Source organism: Canis aureus, chromosome 19 (assembly GCF_053574225.1).
Source record: "Canis aureus isolate CA01 chromosome 19, VMU_Caureus_v.1.0, whole genome shotgun sequence".
NCBI classification, from domain to species: Eukaryota; Metazoa; Chordata; class Mammalia; order Carnivora; family Canidae; genus Canis; species Canis aureus.
This window is the reverse complement of record NC_135629.1, coordinates 7,220,984-7,234,594: the sequence shown is the minus strand read 5'-3', so window position 1 is coordinate 7,234,594 and position 13,611 is coordinate 7,220,984. Positions and strand designations below refer to the sequence as shown.

Sequence of the window (13,611 nt, the reverse complement as noted above, 5' to 3'; positions counted from 1 at the left end):
CTTTATCAGATTATTGTTTTATCAGTTCCCTTTTCTTCCTAGAGATTTTTAAAAATCATGAATGTTTTGAATTGTGTCAAATGTAAAATATTTTTGATAATGCTATAATAGCTCAGAAGGACTATTTAGACATGAAAAAAAGTTTACGGATATTTTAATATCACATTATAATATTTTTTGAGATAATACATAGGATAGCTAGTGAAAATCTGCAGATCAGCCCATAACCAATGGCAATCTGGCTACATCTGTTTTGACACTTTTGTTCTCATGTTTGTTTAGCTTCAGACCATTGTCTTCTCATTAAGAGTGCTTGGCACAGTAAATTAAAAACAAGAGTATACAGAAGCATAGTGTATCACATCATTTTGCCAGACTAAACAATTCTGAATAAGACAATGCCTTTCCATCGGTGATGATTTCAAGCTATTTGAGGTACTTCAGTAGTAAAGCACTATTTAAAACCACTACCACTCTTATCTTTTCCTGGTTGCAAGACGGCCCTTGACAATGTTTGGGAGGTGGATAAAGCAAAGAGAAACAGTACTTTGGCAGATCTTTGGTGGCCTCTCCTTTCCAAATAGTTACAGACTCCTGGACCATTCCCTTAATTTTTTTCCTTTCCACTGAGGCTCCTGTCTTCCATTCTCATCACCCTCTCTCTGCAAAGCCAAAACCAAACTGTGCAGGGGAGCTAGCCAGGGAGAACATTCCAGTTTCTTTCTTATGACCTCCACATCATGCTGCACTTGCTGCTAATATGCTAGTGCATACTTGGTAAAGTAGGAATTTCAATTAAACCAGAGTAACTCACCGCTCAACAGATTGAGGTTTAGTGTTGATTCAATTACTAGTAAGCCTCCCGTTAGAACCCATGAAGGCAATTTTAGCAAAAGAACCAAGCTTGAGTTAGTTTGACCACGGTGAAAAAGAGGACATGAATCTCCAACTCAGGAAACAGAGGAAGTGATGACTGTGGATGAGGGCATGATCCTGTAATCTTTCCTGTCTCCTGACACCTCAGGACTGGATTAAGCAAGCTATCTAAACAAGATGTGACCCATGTAAGAGAAAATGATCTCTTGAAAAACCTAAGTGCACATGGCCTTCTCTAAAAGCTGATGATAGGCCCTTTGTTGATCTGAATTTGAAAATTTGTTACAAGACCTTCTGGCTCATTATAAAGAAAAGTACATATATGGTTACATATTGGAATGCTTCAGCATCTGCCAGAGTTATCAGTGGGAGTATCAATGGAGAACCAAGCCATAGAAGCATTAGATTTGGGTCTTAATATAGTCTAAGTAGATAACAGGATGAAAACGTATTTTTTCACATTGAAGAAACAAATGACATAGCAAAGAATCCATTTCTAATCCCTTTCTTAATTCATGGTGTCCAAAGTAAGAAGTTCTCTATTCTGAGAAACCACACAGGACTCATATCCCACTACCTATTACCTGTGTGACATCAGGTAAAGCACTTAACCTCTTTTTTTGTTTTTTAGTATTTTATTTATTTGAGAGAGTGTGAGTAAGGGGAGTAGCAGAGGGGGACAAACAGTCTCTGTACTGAGCACAGAGCCCAGTGTGGGGCTCATCGTGGGGCTCAACCCCAGGACCCTGAGATCATGACCTGAGCTGAAATCAAGAGTCAGATGCTTAACTGAATGAGCCACTCAGGCTTCGTGCACTTAACCCCTTCCTGTCTAACGTTTTCAATCCATTGGGTAGAGATAATGATTGTGTATAACCCATAGGACTATTCATAGATATAAATTATATGTATGTATATGTGTATAAATTACACATATATGCATTGATAAATTATAAATTACATATGTTATGATTTTAAGGTAGTGTGCCTGTCATGTAAGTACTTCAAAATTGTTATCTATTATTAAGTTGTACTTCTGCTAATGTGATCCAGGTTTTTCCTGCTTTACTGATCAAAATACTTGATACCAGTGAAGGAAAAGAAATGAATTGACAGAATTTTTTAAATACTTGAGCCAAAAGGACAGTCAACTATTGATCAAGCATCAAAAATATTTTCTGATTTTTCTTTATTTTACTTGAAACTACCTTAAAATTTTCTCTACTTTTCCATTATAGTTCCTTTTAGGAGGACTGAGAAACATGCAAGGAATATATTTACTTCCTTTGTTCAGTGAAATCATGGGAAGACACTATAATTAAAAGATATTTAGCTTAGGGACACCTGGGTGGCTCAGTGGTTGAGTGTCTGCCCTCAGCTCAGGCCATGATCCCGGGGTCCTGTGATTGAGTCCCACATCGGATTCCCCACAAGGAGCCTGCTCCTCCCTCTGCCTCTGCCTCTGCCTCTCTCTCTCTGTGTCTCTCATGAATAAATAAATAAAATCTTCTAAAAAAAATAAGAGATTTTTTAGCTTAGTTTTTACTTTTATGAAAGTAATACTTGTATGTAGTTTTGAAAGTCAGAATAAAGCTTTTCATGAAGAACAGTTCCTATTCCTCAGACACAGTAATCTTTAATTCTTTTAGGGATCCCTGGGTGGCGCAGCGGTTTGGCGCCTGCCTTTGGCCCAGGGCGCGATCCTGGAGACCCGGGATCGAATCCCACATCGGGCTCCCGGTGCATGGAGCCTGCTTCTCCCTCTGCCTATGTCTCTGCCTCTCTGTCTCTGTCTCTGTGACTATCATAAATAAGTAAATAAGTAAATAAATAAATAAATAAATAAATAAATAAATAAATAAATAAATAAATAAATATTTCTCCTGGAATTTACCTCTGTGTCTTTAAGATAACATGTGAATGCCGCTATTTTAAATACATATTCATTCCCCACTGACTTCCTACAGTGGAAGAGAAGTTAGCTCTTCACCACAACACCCCCTTTTCCCAAAACACGCACTTCTCCTTCCCCCCATCTTCATGATGTATTTGTAATTTTAAGTAAAATCAGTTGTGTGTGTTTCCATCATATTAGCTTTGAAATTGTGCCAGGCAGTATACTACAATTCTGTTTCTGATCCTGAATAGCTGTTTATTTTTCTGAAGTTAATATCTTTTTTTACTTAGAAATTGTTCATTTTTATTGTTCCTTTTCCAGAACTTTTACTAGTTCTTTCTCAAACTCTCTGACAGTAGGTGGTCATACACATCAGGCATTCTGATTTCTTGGGTGATCTCACATGGCCTTCTTCACTTTCCTGTTCCATTCTATCCAGGCTATTTGGGATCTGTTGTTCTGGGTCTTCCTTCCACCCCTACTGTACTTAGGTCCTTTGTTTTGTGGATCCCATATTTTCCTTTCGTTCTGGTGTGGAACTCTCAGAGTACCTGGGGGGTAACTTTTTTTTTTTTTTTTGAGGTCCTATATTTCTGAAAAGGTCTTTCTACTCTTACACTTGAGTGAAGGTTTGTTTGGCTGAATCTGAAATTGCAAGTTGGAAATAATTTTTTCTTTGAATTTTGAAGACCTTGCTCTGTTGATTTTCTGGCTTTCAGTGTTACTGTTGAGGAATTCACTGTCATTCTGGTTCTGATCCTTTATATAAGCTTTCTCCTCTCTCCACCACTCCCTACCCAGGGCTGGAGGCTTTTAGCATGGTCTTTATAAAAAGAGTGTTAGTCTTTTTTTTTTTTTTTTTTTTTTAAGATCTTATTCATTTATTCCTGAGAGACACAGAGACACAGAGGCAGAGACATAGGCAGAGGGAGAAGCAGGCTCCATGCAGGAAGCCCAATGCAGGACTTGATCCCAGGACTCCAGGATCATGACCTGAGCCAAAGGCAGACACTCAACCACTGAGCCATCCAGGTGCCCAAGAATGTTAGTCTTTATAGTGGTCCCTTTCTGTGTGGTTTAAGAAATCATTTCTCTCTTGGGTCCTGTTGTTTTAACCACTGTAAATCCTTGCCCTTGGTCACTCTAAAAGAAAACCTGAGGGACAGCTTCACACTTTTCAAGTGCAAGTGGTAGTGGGCAAATATGTAGAAGATGGTAGCTATATATGTTTCAGAAAATGAGGGGGAAAGTTACAAACTCTAACATAGGTTAGACCATCACTTCCCAAACTATTCCATCAAATGTGAAAATCTGCAAATGTTGCACACTGTGCCTTCCTCTCCTTTGTACATTCTCATGAATTATTAGCATATGAGCCTTAAGAAGTTCTGCATTTAACCTTGCTTGACCTAGCATTTCCTAAATTTATTTACTTACAAAATTTTTTAAATTATTTTAAAAGGAACATTATTAACATATGTATAACACAGTTGGAGAAAAGCCAGATAAGACCTAGACTTTCCTGGACAAAAGAGCAATTAAGCATTGGAATGAATAACCAAGAGAAGCTGTGGACTCCTTTTCCAGAGATCTTTAAAACAGGACATCTGTTGAAGGCGTAGTCCTGTTTGAACAATAGGACTTTGCTGCTGTTTCTTCCTCTTCCTGTCCCCTAGTGGTAGCATTGGAGGCTTTGAGCCCACCTTTTACATGAGTCTACTACTCTGGTATGTAGATATGTATAAGAATTACTAACTACTGCCCATAATTAACGTTTATTAAGAACTTACTAAGTGTCTGGCCCTATGTTAGATGCTTTATATATATTATCTAATTTAATATTCAAAACACCTCTATGAGATAGGCAATATTATTTTACAGATGGGTTAATTAGGTATAAAGAAATTACAAAACTGGCAAGCAATAGGTCAAGATTCAAACCCAATGCATCTGACATAACTGTCTCATTTATCTTCAGTGTTAATGTTCAGAATGACAATCAACAAAAAAGATAAATAAGATATGTATGCCTGTATTATGTAAAAATTTGGACTGATCTGTGCTCACTTTATTAGACTATTCCTTAAACCTTTTGATGAATTCAGATTTTATTAATTTTTGTTAGAAACAAATTCTGTTACAGGTGATTTTATTCTAATTTGCCATCCAATAAATAGGTACTTGCATGAGACTTCTTTCTTTCATAAATTTGATGTCATTCCTATAGCTTAAGACCTGTGAAACCTAGATCTGTGAAAAACTGGCATAGGTTAAAAGTCCCATTTTCAGAGTGCAGAAAATGCTAGGATTGGAAACAGTAAACCTGGATTCTCATTTGGTTAGCCCCTAACTGTGTGTTCATGGGCACATCATTCTCTTATTTTCTTCATCTGTCAAATGAGGGATTTACAGTATCTCAAAAAGGCCTTTTTCATTCTGATATTTCAAGATGATTTTTCTCTCTGGATATCAGCTATCATCATGGGAGAGGACTTCAATTAGAAAATTCGCAGGGTCCATTTACACTACAAAATGGTATGCATGAATCAATAGGAAGGACTAGATAAATAAGCTGGAACCATATTGATGAGTACTATGAAACAAATTAGAAGAGAATGAAAAAAATCAGCGATTGTTTCTTTAGGGTAACTTGCAACAAAGCTACTAAATTTAAGAGGATCCATGAAAGGCTTTTTTCTGCCACCTACCTGCTCTTGTACACCTTAACACCTTTCTCCAAAGAAGCTTCTATTTGACAATTACTCAGTCTTTTTAGTAAATTCCCAACTTCCTATACTTGGCACATCCTAGGTGTACATTGAAGTCTTGTTTAAATCAATTGTTGTTTAGGACAGAACTAGAAGGGGTGTCCTTGGTGGCTCAGTGGGTTAAGTGTCTGCCTTCAGCTCAGGTCATGACCCCAGGGTCCTGATATGAAGCCCCATATCAGGGTCCTTGCTCAGGAGGGAGTCTGCTTCTGCCTCTCCGACTGCCATTCCTCCTGCTTGTGGTCGCTCTCTCTGTCAAGTAAGTAAATAAAATCTGTAAAAAAAAAAAAAAAAAAAAGAAAAGAAAAGAAAAAAAAATTTAGAACTGGAAGATCAGGAAGAGATTTGTTTTTTTAACCAGTTTAGAAAGTTAAGAAAAAAAAGTTTAAAAAGTTAAGTGTGTAGGCTATAGATTTTTTTACCATCTGGGTTCACAAACCAGCTCTACTCTTTAGTAACTGTGTGTTCTTAGGTACGTTACCTACTTCCATGTCTGTGCCTCGGTTTCTACTTCTCTAAGGAGAATTTTGAGTGTATCTACCTCATAGCTAATGTAATTAGCTGATATTGTAGTAAGGAGATGCAGCATTTCCCCAGAAATTCTAATAGAACTTTCCCTTTTCTTAAGGAGCAGCGTAAAAACCCCAAAGGTAAACCACATAGTTCTGATGCTTGATTTTATACATTGCCATCTTTTCTGGCTCACTTCTATATTCCCAAATAATGATGCATTTCCAGTTAGAGAGGTTCTTGATTTGGGCATGATATTGGTTATATTTTTCTTTGAAATACACTATACTTTGGAGTGTTATGCAAAGTCTGCTCGTTGACTGTAATAGAGTGTAAAGCCAAGTTTGAAGGTCTAAGGTAAATGACACAAATTCATGTCCTTGCTCACAGTGTCTGCCTAAAGACTTTTGCTTGAAACACACTTAAGGTTGTAAAATTGATAGATACACCCTGATACAAAACTCTCCTGTCACCCAGCTGAAAAGTTAAGATACTGTTACTTATCCCTCAGAAGGACTGTTGTTCATGCAAATATTTTGATCATTTTTCTTTCATGGGTAATTGCATGGAGTAACAAAAAACACCTACTCGACTTACAGCTTGGCAGAAACAGTAGCTTATGTTTTCTAGAGACAAAATTAGAAGCAAGCTCCCTGGACCCATCTCTAAGTCAAAATAAAATATAATGTCTAGGGAACCACTGTGCTTTTCAGTGACTATGGTCTATGGAGTAATGTTTTTTAGGTCAGGATGTCCCAGAATAAAAAGGACAGAGAGAAAGGAAAGGGGGAAAGGAAAATGTGTATTTGAGTAATATATTTTCTTAGAGATGAAGGGGCAAGTGTTTTTTTCTTTCTGACATTGTCTTTTCTGTGTGTTGGGGGGGGGGGAATACTTTACAGAACCCTAATCTTGCTCCTAAAATTATCAAGAGCAAAAGTGAATATACTGTATATACCTTGTTGAACGGAAGAGTTATAGTTTAAATTATATTTCATTTAAAGCATTGAAGATTATCATCTTTTCTAGGGAAGTGTTAAGTTTTAGCCAAACTAAACCATTGAGAAAGTATCTTCATTTTTCTCCTTTTATTTTTGTAAACATTTTACTGTAAGTTTTCTTTTTCTATTTTAATTTTTAAAAGATTTATTTACTTATTTTTAGAGAGAGAGAGAGAGCAAGCATGGGTGCAGGGGAGAGGCAGAGGGAAAAGGAGAGGGAGAGAAGAGAGTGTCTTGAGCAGGCTCCATGCCTAGCACAGAGCCAGTGCAGGGCTTGATCCCACGACCCTGAGATCATGACCCGAGCCAAACCAAGAGTCTGGCACTTAATCAGCTGAGCCACCACGCACCACTGTTTTAATTTTTATTTACTTTTTAAATAATCTCTACACCCATTGTGGGGCTTGAACTCACAGCCCCAAGATCAAGATTTGCACACTTCACCAACTGAGCCAGCCAGGTGCCCCTATTTTTTTTTTTCATTTTCACATAGGAACAAATGTCTATTCAGTTGGCAAACATTTAGTAGACAACAGCCGTGCATAAGGACTAAAGGAAAAACAGAATAATAAGACACCATCCATTTAGAACTTGAAATCTGATATATTTATCCAAATAATTATATCAGAATTAAAAGAGAGGTACAGAGAGCTATGGGGAACACTAAGAATGGATAGTATCTTTTTAAGTTGGAGACTTCATGGAAGGTTTCCTGGAGAAAGTAGCATTTGGATACTGTGGGATTTCCCACTGTGGGAAAGACAGAGGGATTATGACATGCAGCAATGAGGGATGGGAAGAAGCTAGAGAGCCTTGGCATGAACAAAAATGAGCAGACTAGAAAATGCAGAGCATGTTTAACCTGGGAAATAGTATGATATGCCTAAACACAAGGTATGCCAAGAATGGGAGTGGGATCTGCAATCACTAGCAGAAAATAAGACTGAAAAAGTAAGTTAGGGCTGTATCAGGGAGGGTCTTGAATGCCATGGTAAGGCATTTCATTTATATATATGATATATGAAGGTCAGGGTTTCTCCTGCTTTTCAACTAATATGCTCTTAAAAGAAGAAGACAGCAAAAACATAGCATTCTGTGGGGGAAAAGGGAGGGATAAATAGTTGGAACACAGGATATTTAGTGCGGTGAAGCTATTCCATATGATTCTGTAATGGTGGATACATGACCTGCATTTGTCAAAACCATGGAATGTACAACACAAAGAATGAACCAGAATTCAAACTGTGGATAATAATAACAACATATCAATAATGCTTTATCAGTTTTGTAACAAGCATAACGGGCTGATGCAAGTGTTAATAATAAGGAAATTGCAAGTGTTAATAATAGGGGAATTGTATGTGTTTCAGGGGTCAGAGACAGGGAGGAGGGGAAAAAGGGCCTATAGGAACTCAACTTTCTATTAAACTTTTAAGCAAATCTAAAACTACTTTTAAAAATAAAGTCTGCCTGGGTGGCTCAGGTGGTTAGCGTCCAACTTTTGATCTCAGCAGGTCTTGATCTCAAGATCAAGCCCCACTTGTTATGAGTTCAAGTCCCATGTTGGGCTCCATGTTGGGCATGGAGCCTACTTTAAAAAAATAAAAATAAAGTCTAGGGGCACCTGGCTAGATCAGTAAGTAGAGCATGTGACTCTTGATCTCGAGGGTTGTAAGTTTGAGCCCCACATTGGGTATAGAGATTATTTTTTAATGAATTCTTTAAAAATAAATAAATAAATAAATGAAAAAATGAAAATAAAGTCTATTTTTAAAAAACAGCATTCTTTTGGCCCTGAAATATACTACAGGTATCAATTTTTTAGGGAGTTCCATGTTATATCTTTAAAATCATGTGAATTATTTATTCTGTTCGTTTACACACGAATGGCTATTTTAACATTAAAATTTTCCCCAAAACTTTTTAGTAAAGTAAATGACCCCTCAAGGTATGACTCTGGTGTTAAGAAGCATGGCTTTCATTGACAGGGAATCATTAAAGTTACATATTAAAAGTGAAACAAAACAAAATTAAACCAGCAAAATGATGAGCAACCAATTTTTCTTGCAACACAGATATTTTTTGCATCCTTATTTTCATTTCCCAGTATTCATACAGAGGCTTATACACTACCTTTAACTCAGGCAACCTTTATTTTGTTTGCAGATGAACTTTGCAACAGGTATAATGAGAAACAGTTGATAAACCCTTGTGGATATTACAATCAAGACAAAAGAGGTATATTTTGATATGAAGGTAATTTATACCAAGCAAAGTAGATAGAGAAATGTAAAATAAGCATGCTGAGGAGATGGGCGAGTAAGTGGAGTGACCTGGATTAGTCAGGTTTAGATGAATTGTGAAACGAAGGACACAGTTTGATGGGTGCCTTGTCATTAAGAGCACAGATGTTTTTCTGGGTGTCATTGAGACCCAGCATGACCTTTAAGCTATCACCAGTACACACACATTCCTCTTCTTGTGTGTCGTGTTTATACTGTGACTCAGATAACTTAAGGTTGTTTGGGTGCTTATTTGTGTAGATATTCAGATATATGAACCCAAACAGTGCCTTAATGAGTCCTCTTAGAACCCCTGAAGCACATTCATAGGACAGTCTCCTTATTCGTGTTTTCAAGGCACTTTGTTTTCCTTATGAAGACCACAACTGAAACTTTTAACCTCATGCCTTTGAGAATAAATTCCTTAGCTCCCTGCTTGCTGGGAAAAAACAAGAGGCCCACTGACAAATACCCTTAGGAGAGTAGCCCTTCCTCCGTAAACTCATTTCATCAATGAGAGAATAAAGAGAATATATACAGAATAAATAGGGTCCTGGGTCAATCTTGAGTTTATCTCCTCTTACCAGCTATTGGACACAGGGCAAGTGTGTCCTACTTCTACTTCTACTACTACTACTGTTGTGTTCACTCTACTTCTAGGTCCTGGCTTATTATAAAGTGGGGATAAGATCTTGGGTTACATGGAGTAAGAAATAGAACGTGTCTGGTGTGTGAAAGGTACTTCAGTTTGTACTAGTTTGCTTCCCCCTCTTCCTGCCTGTTCTGCTAAACTTTCACGACCACCTCGTCAATTCATTTGGTATTTAATATGAGGACCTCCTGTGAGCCAAGCCCATTGGTAGGCGATAGGGAAATGACTGGAAATAGGAGACATAAGCCTATGATTTCAGGAGCTTCTCGAGTCAGCAGTCACAAAATCACACAGCTCTTCACTGGTGGGCTATTTTTTTTTTCTTTTTTTTGGTTCACTGGTGTTTTTGGCCGAAGAGTTACCATTTAAAATACTCAGTGGCTGCTTTTTTGGTACCCCGTTGAATAGTGAACTGGTTTCAGGAGAACCAAGGACCCATGAGGTACCATATGGATTCACATGTCTGAATATCCACATCAGTAAGTACCCACATGGGTTCCTAGCGCATAGGGCTTAAAGTCCACATACTCTGGTGACTCACAAGCCCACATTAAATAGTTGGAACTAAAATCCCTCAGGGTTTTATTTCACCTACTGTCACCACAAATCATATTTTGAAAAATACACATGGCATGTATCATCCTAAGCAGGCAGTACATGAAACGAGTTATTTTGTGGCATTAGAATCCATATAAGTGTTTTAACCTTTGTCTTTATATGTTTCCTTGTTTCTATTTTTGTTTTGTTGTGGTTTGGGGTTGAGAGTGGCTTAAAATTAATGCTGGACTAGACTATCATTTAGACATTCTCTCATTTATAATCAGATATGTTTCCACGTATCTCTAACCTTTTCGTTCTCAATATGGAAGACACGTTCTCTTCTTTAAGGAAAACTATAGGCACAGAAAAGAAGTATTTGGTTAGTTTTCATAGAGGGATCTTCCCTTTTAATACAGTTAAAGAATAAATTTTTACCTAAATTTAATGTGCCAAATTTTCTGTCACACAAAGCTATTATAAACACAAATGGAGTAGCAAAATTTTTATCCTAAAGAGAAAAATATTTAAGATCTCTAATTTCAAGAAAGTAAAATCGCTCCAGAACTCTGTGCTCTAAAAATCGTGAATAGACTTGATTTGATGATCTTCTTTAAGAGATAATAAGAGCAAGGCTGTTTGTAGGACATTCCTGTGGGTACACTGACTACGTCAATACCATTATAGGGTTCTCTGCTGGAATATCCAGGTAAGGGTGGCTTCCTTCCTTTAGGAAAACAACCTGGACAGGACTCAGAAGGTGATCACTCATCATGATAACCAGAGGAGATCATGGCACCGAAGACCCTGTCAGTCCCTTTCCTGTGTATCTATAGAAGATTGCTCTGCTCTCCAGAACTAACTCCATAGCTGTTCTTTTTTCCATTTCAGAAACTACCATGGTTGACACAGAGATGCCATTCTGGCCCACCAACTTTGGAATCAGTTCAGTGGATCTGTCCGTAATGGATGACCACTCCCATTCTTTTGACATCAAGCCATTCACCACCGTGGATTTCTCCAGCATTTCCACTCCACACTATGAAGACATTCCATTCTCAAGAGCGGACCCGATGGTTGCAGATTATAAGTATGATCTGAAGCTCCAAGAGTATCAAAGTATGATAGTTATTTTTACTTTTCAGACTGCTAAGACTATAGAATTCAACTGACCTCTCAATAACACTGGAATAAATGCTCCAGACACTAAGACTCTTTAGAAAAGATACTTAAGCACTCATTTACTCATCCATTTATCTATAAAACGTTATGCATTTATCATATACCAAAAAGGAAAGTAGTGTGTCTTTCTTTTTTTCCCTCTTTTCTTCCCTCTTCCTTATTTTTTGTTTCTTTCCAGCATTGGCTGCATTGCCAGGTTTATCTCAGGCTAAGAGTCCATCACCCAAACTTTGTATTCTTTTGGCCACTTTTAAGTTAATTAAGTAATAGTTTGCTACCTTACATAACTTCTCATCACCAGATTGCTAAGTTGTGGCCCATTTTTCCTAATTCTGCAATTTGAGCAGCTTATACTGAAACCTATTTTCCTGCACAAATTTAAATTTTGCCATTGTAGTCTATTGATAAACCTTCCTCCATTAAGTAAATTCACATCAAAACATCAGACTCAAGACAAACCAAAACTGCACTTTTCAAGATAAAATAAATTTCTATGATGCTATTTCCTTGATTTTTATCTTTGTGTGCTGATATGCTGGTTTTCCAAAGCCACCACCATGTAATTGGCAACCATTACTTGACAATAAGTAAGAACTTCCTGTATTTCTAGTTTTTTTTTTTTTGAGATAAATAATATACTTGGTTATATTCATGTGGTTTTCAGTTACAGCCTAATATGGAAATTTAATAGGCCTGATCCTAACCAGCAGAAGGGTAGTATTTACTCTCCATGGGTTCTCTCACTCTCTATCAAGGATTATTTTACAAACCACCTTTTCTGACTCAGCAACACTGATGAAAACTTGGTCATGTACTTTCACAGCAGTGTTCCTTCTGTGTTTCTTTTCCAAGAGTGGTTTAAAAATACTTCTAAAATGTAATATTTAAATACAAATATATAATTTAATTTTGTGATGAATGCCAAATACAGCACATTATGTAGCAAAATAACCTTAATTGTCTCAGATACTATGTGGTATCTGTCAGAGTTTCAGTACTACCAGGCATTAAAGGGTTATAGAACCACAAACTTCATTCCCTTCCCCATTTCATTTTTACAGGTGAGGCTCAGAGGTGTTGTGACTTGCCTGTGGTTACAAAGCCGACTTTTTCCTGTGTTTTCTCATGTTCCATAATGTTTCTACACTTAAATAATAAACATATGGCAGTAGGGTGTACTATGGTGACTTGCCATAGTGCCTTTGTAGAGTTTTTCATATAATTAGCTCTCACATTTTTCTGTACCCAGGTGCAATCAAAGTGGAGCCTGCATCCCCACCTTATTATTCTGAAAAGACTCAGCTGTACAATAAGCCTCACGAAGAGCCTTCCAACTCCCTCATGGCAATTGAATGCCGAGTCTGTGGAGATAAAGCTTCTGGGTTCCACTATGGAGTTCATGCTTGTGAAGGATGCAAGGTAAAAAAGAGAGAGAGAGAGAGAGAGTGAGGGAGAGAAAGAGAGAAAGGGAGATTTTTAAAAAAATAATTGCTGAAATTTTACCTGTTACTTCGTTATATAGCAAGGAATTAAGATAAAATGTTTTTGTTTGTTTTGGTAAAACCCATTCTTCAAGTGATTTATTTGAAAACCTAAGAAAATTGGTAAAAGTAGAGCTGCTTTGCCTCACTTCCCTTTCTCCAAATTGGTCCTTGAGCCACTGATCTAGTTCAACCCTTGTATCTTACAGGTTAAAAAAAATAAGTTACTTACTCAGTGTGTAATGGCAAGACAGTGATGAGCTGGCCCAGAACCCATATTTTCTAAATCCTCTAGTTTTGTTTTTGTTTTTTACCTCACCATTCCTTGTGATATTTTGTATATGTAAGGCTGGACAGATTAGATAGAGACCTTCATTTGATACCTAGAATAGTCCTGTGAGGTTGAACCCCTTGACAGATGTAGA

At 37.3% G+C, this 13,611-nt stretch overlaps 1 protein-coding gene across 7 annotated transcripts in view; it reads left to right on the top strand.

Annotated features, from left to right (window-relative positions):
- Positions 1-13,611, top strand: part of PPARG (peroxisome proliferator activated receptor gamma) — a 130,899-nt gene that overhangs the window by 68,859 nt on the left and 48,429 nt on the right. For all 7 annotated transcript variants that reach the window (XM_077857780.1, XM_077857784.1, XM_077857781.1 and 4 more), the window contains 2 exons: positions 11,415-11,642; positions 12,955-13,124. In XM_077857780.1, coding sequence (XP_077713906.1) covers positions 11,423-11,642; positions 12,955-13,124 — 390 coding nt within the window. In that variant the 5' untranslated portion in view covers positions 11,415-11,422. The remainder of the gene's footprint in view (positions 1-11,414; positions 11,643-12,954; positions 13,125-13,611) is intronic.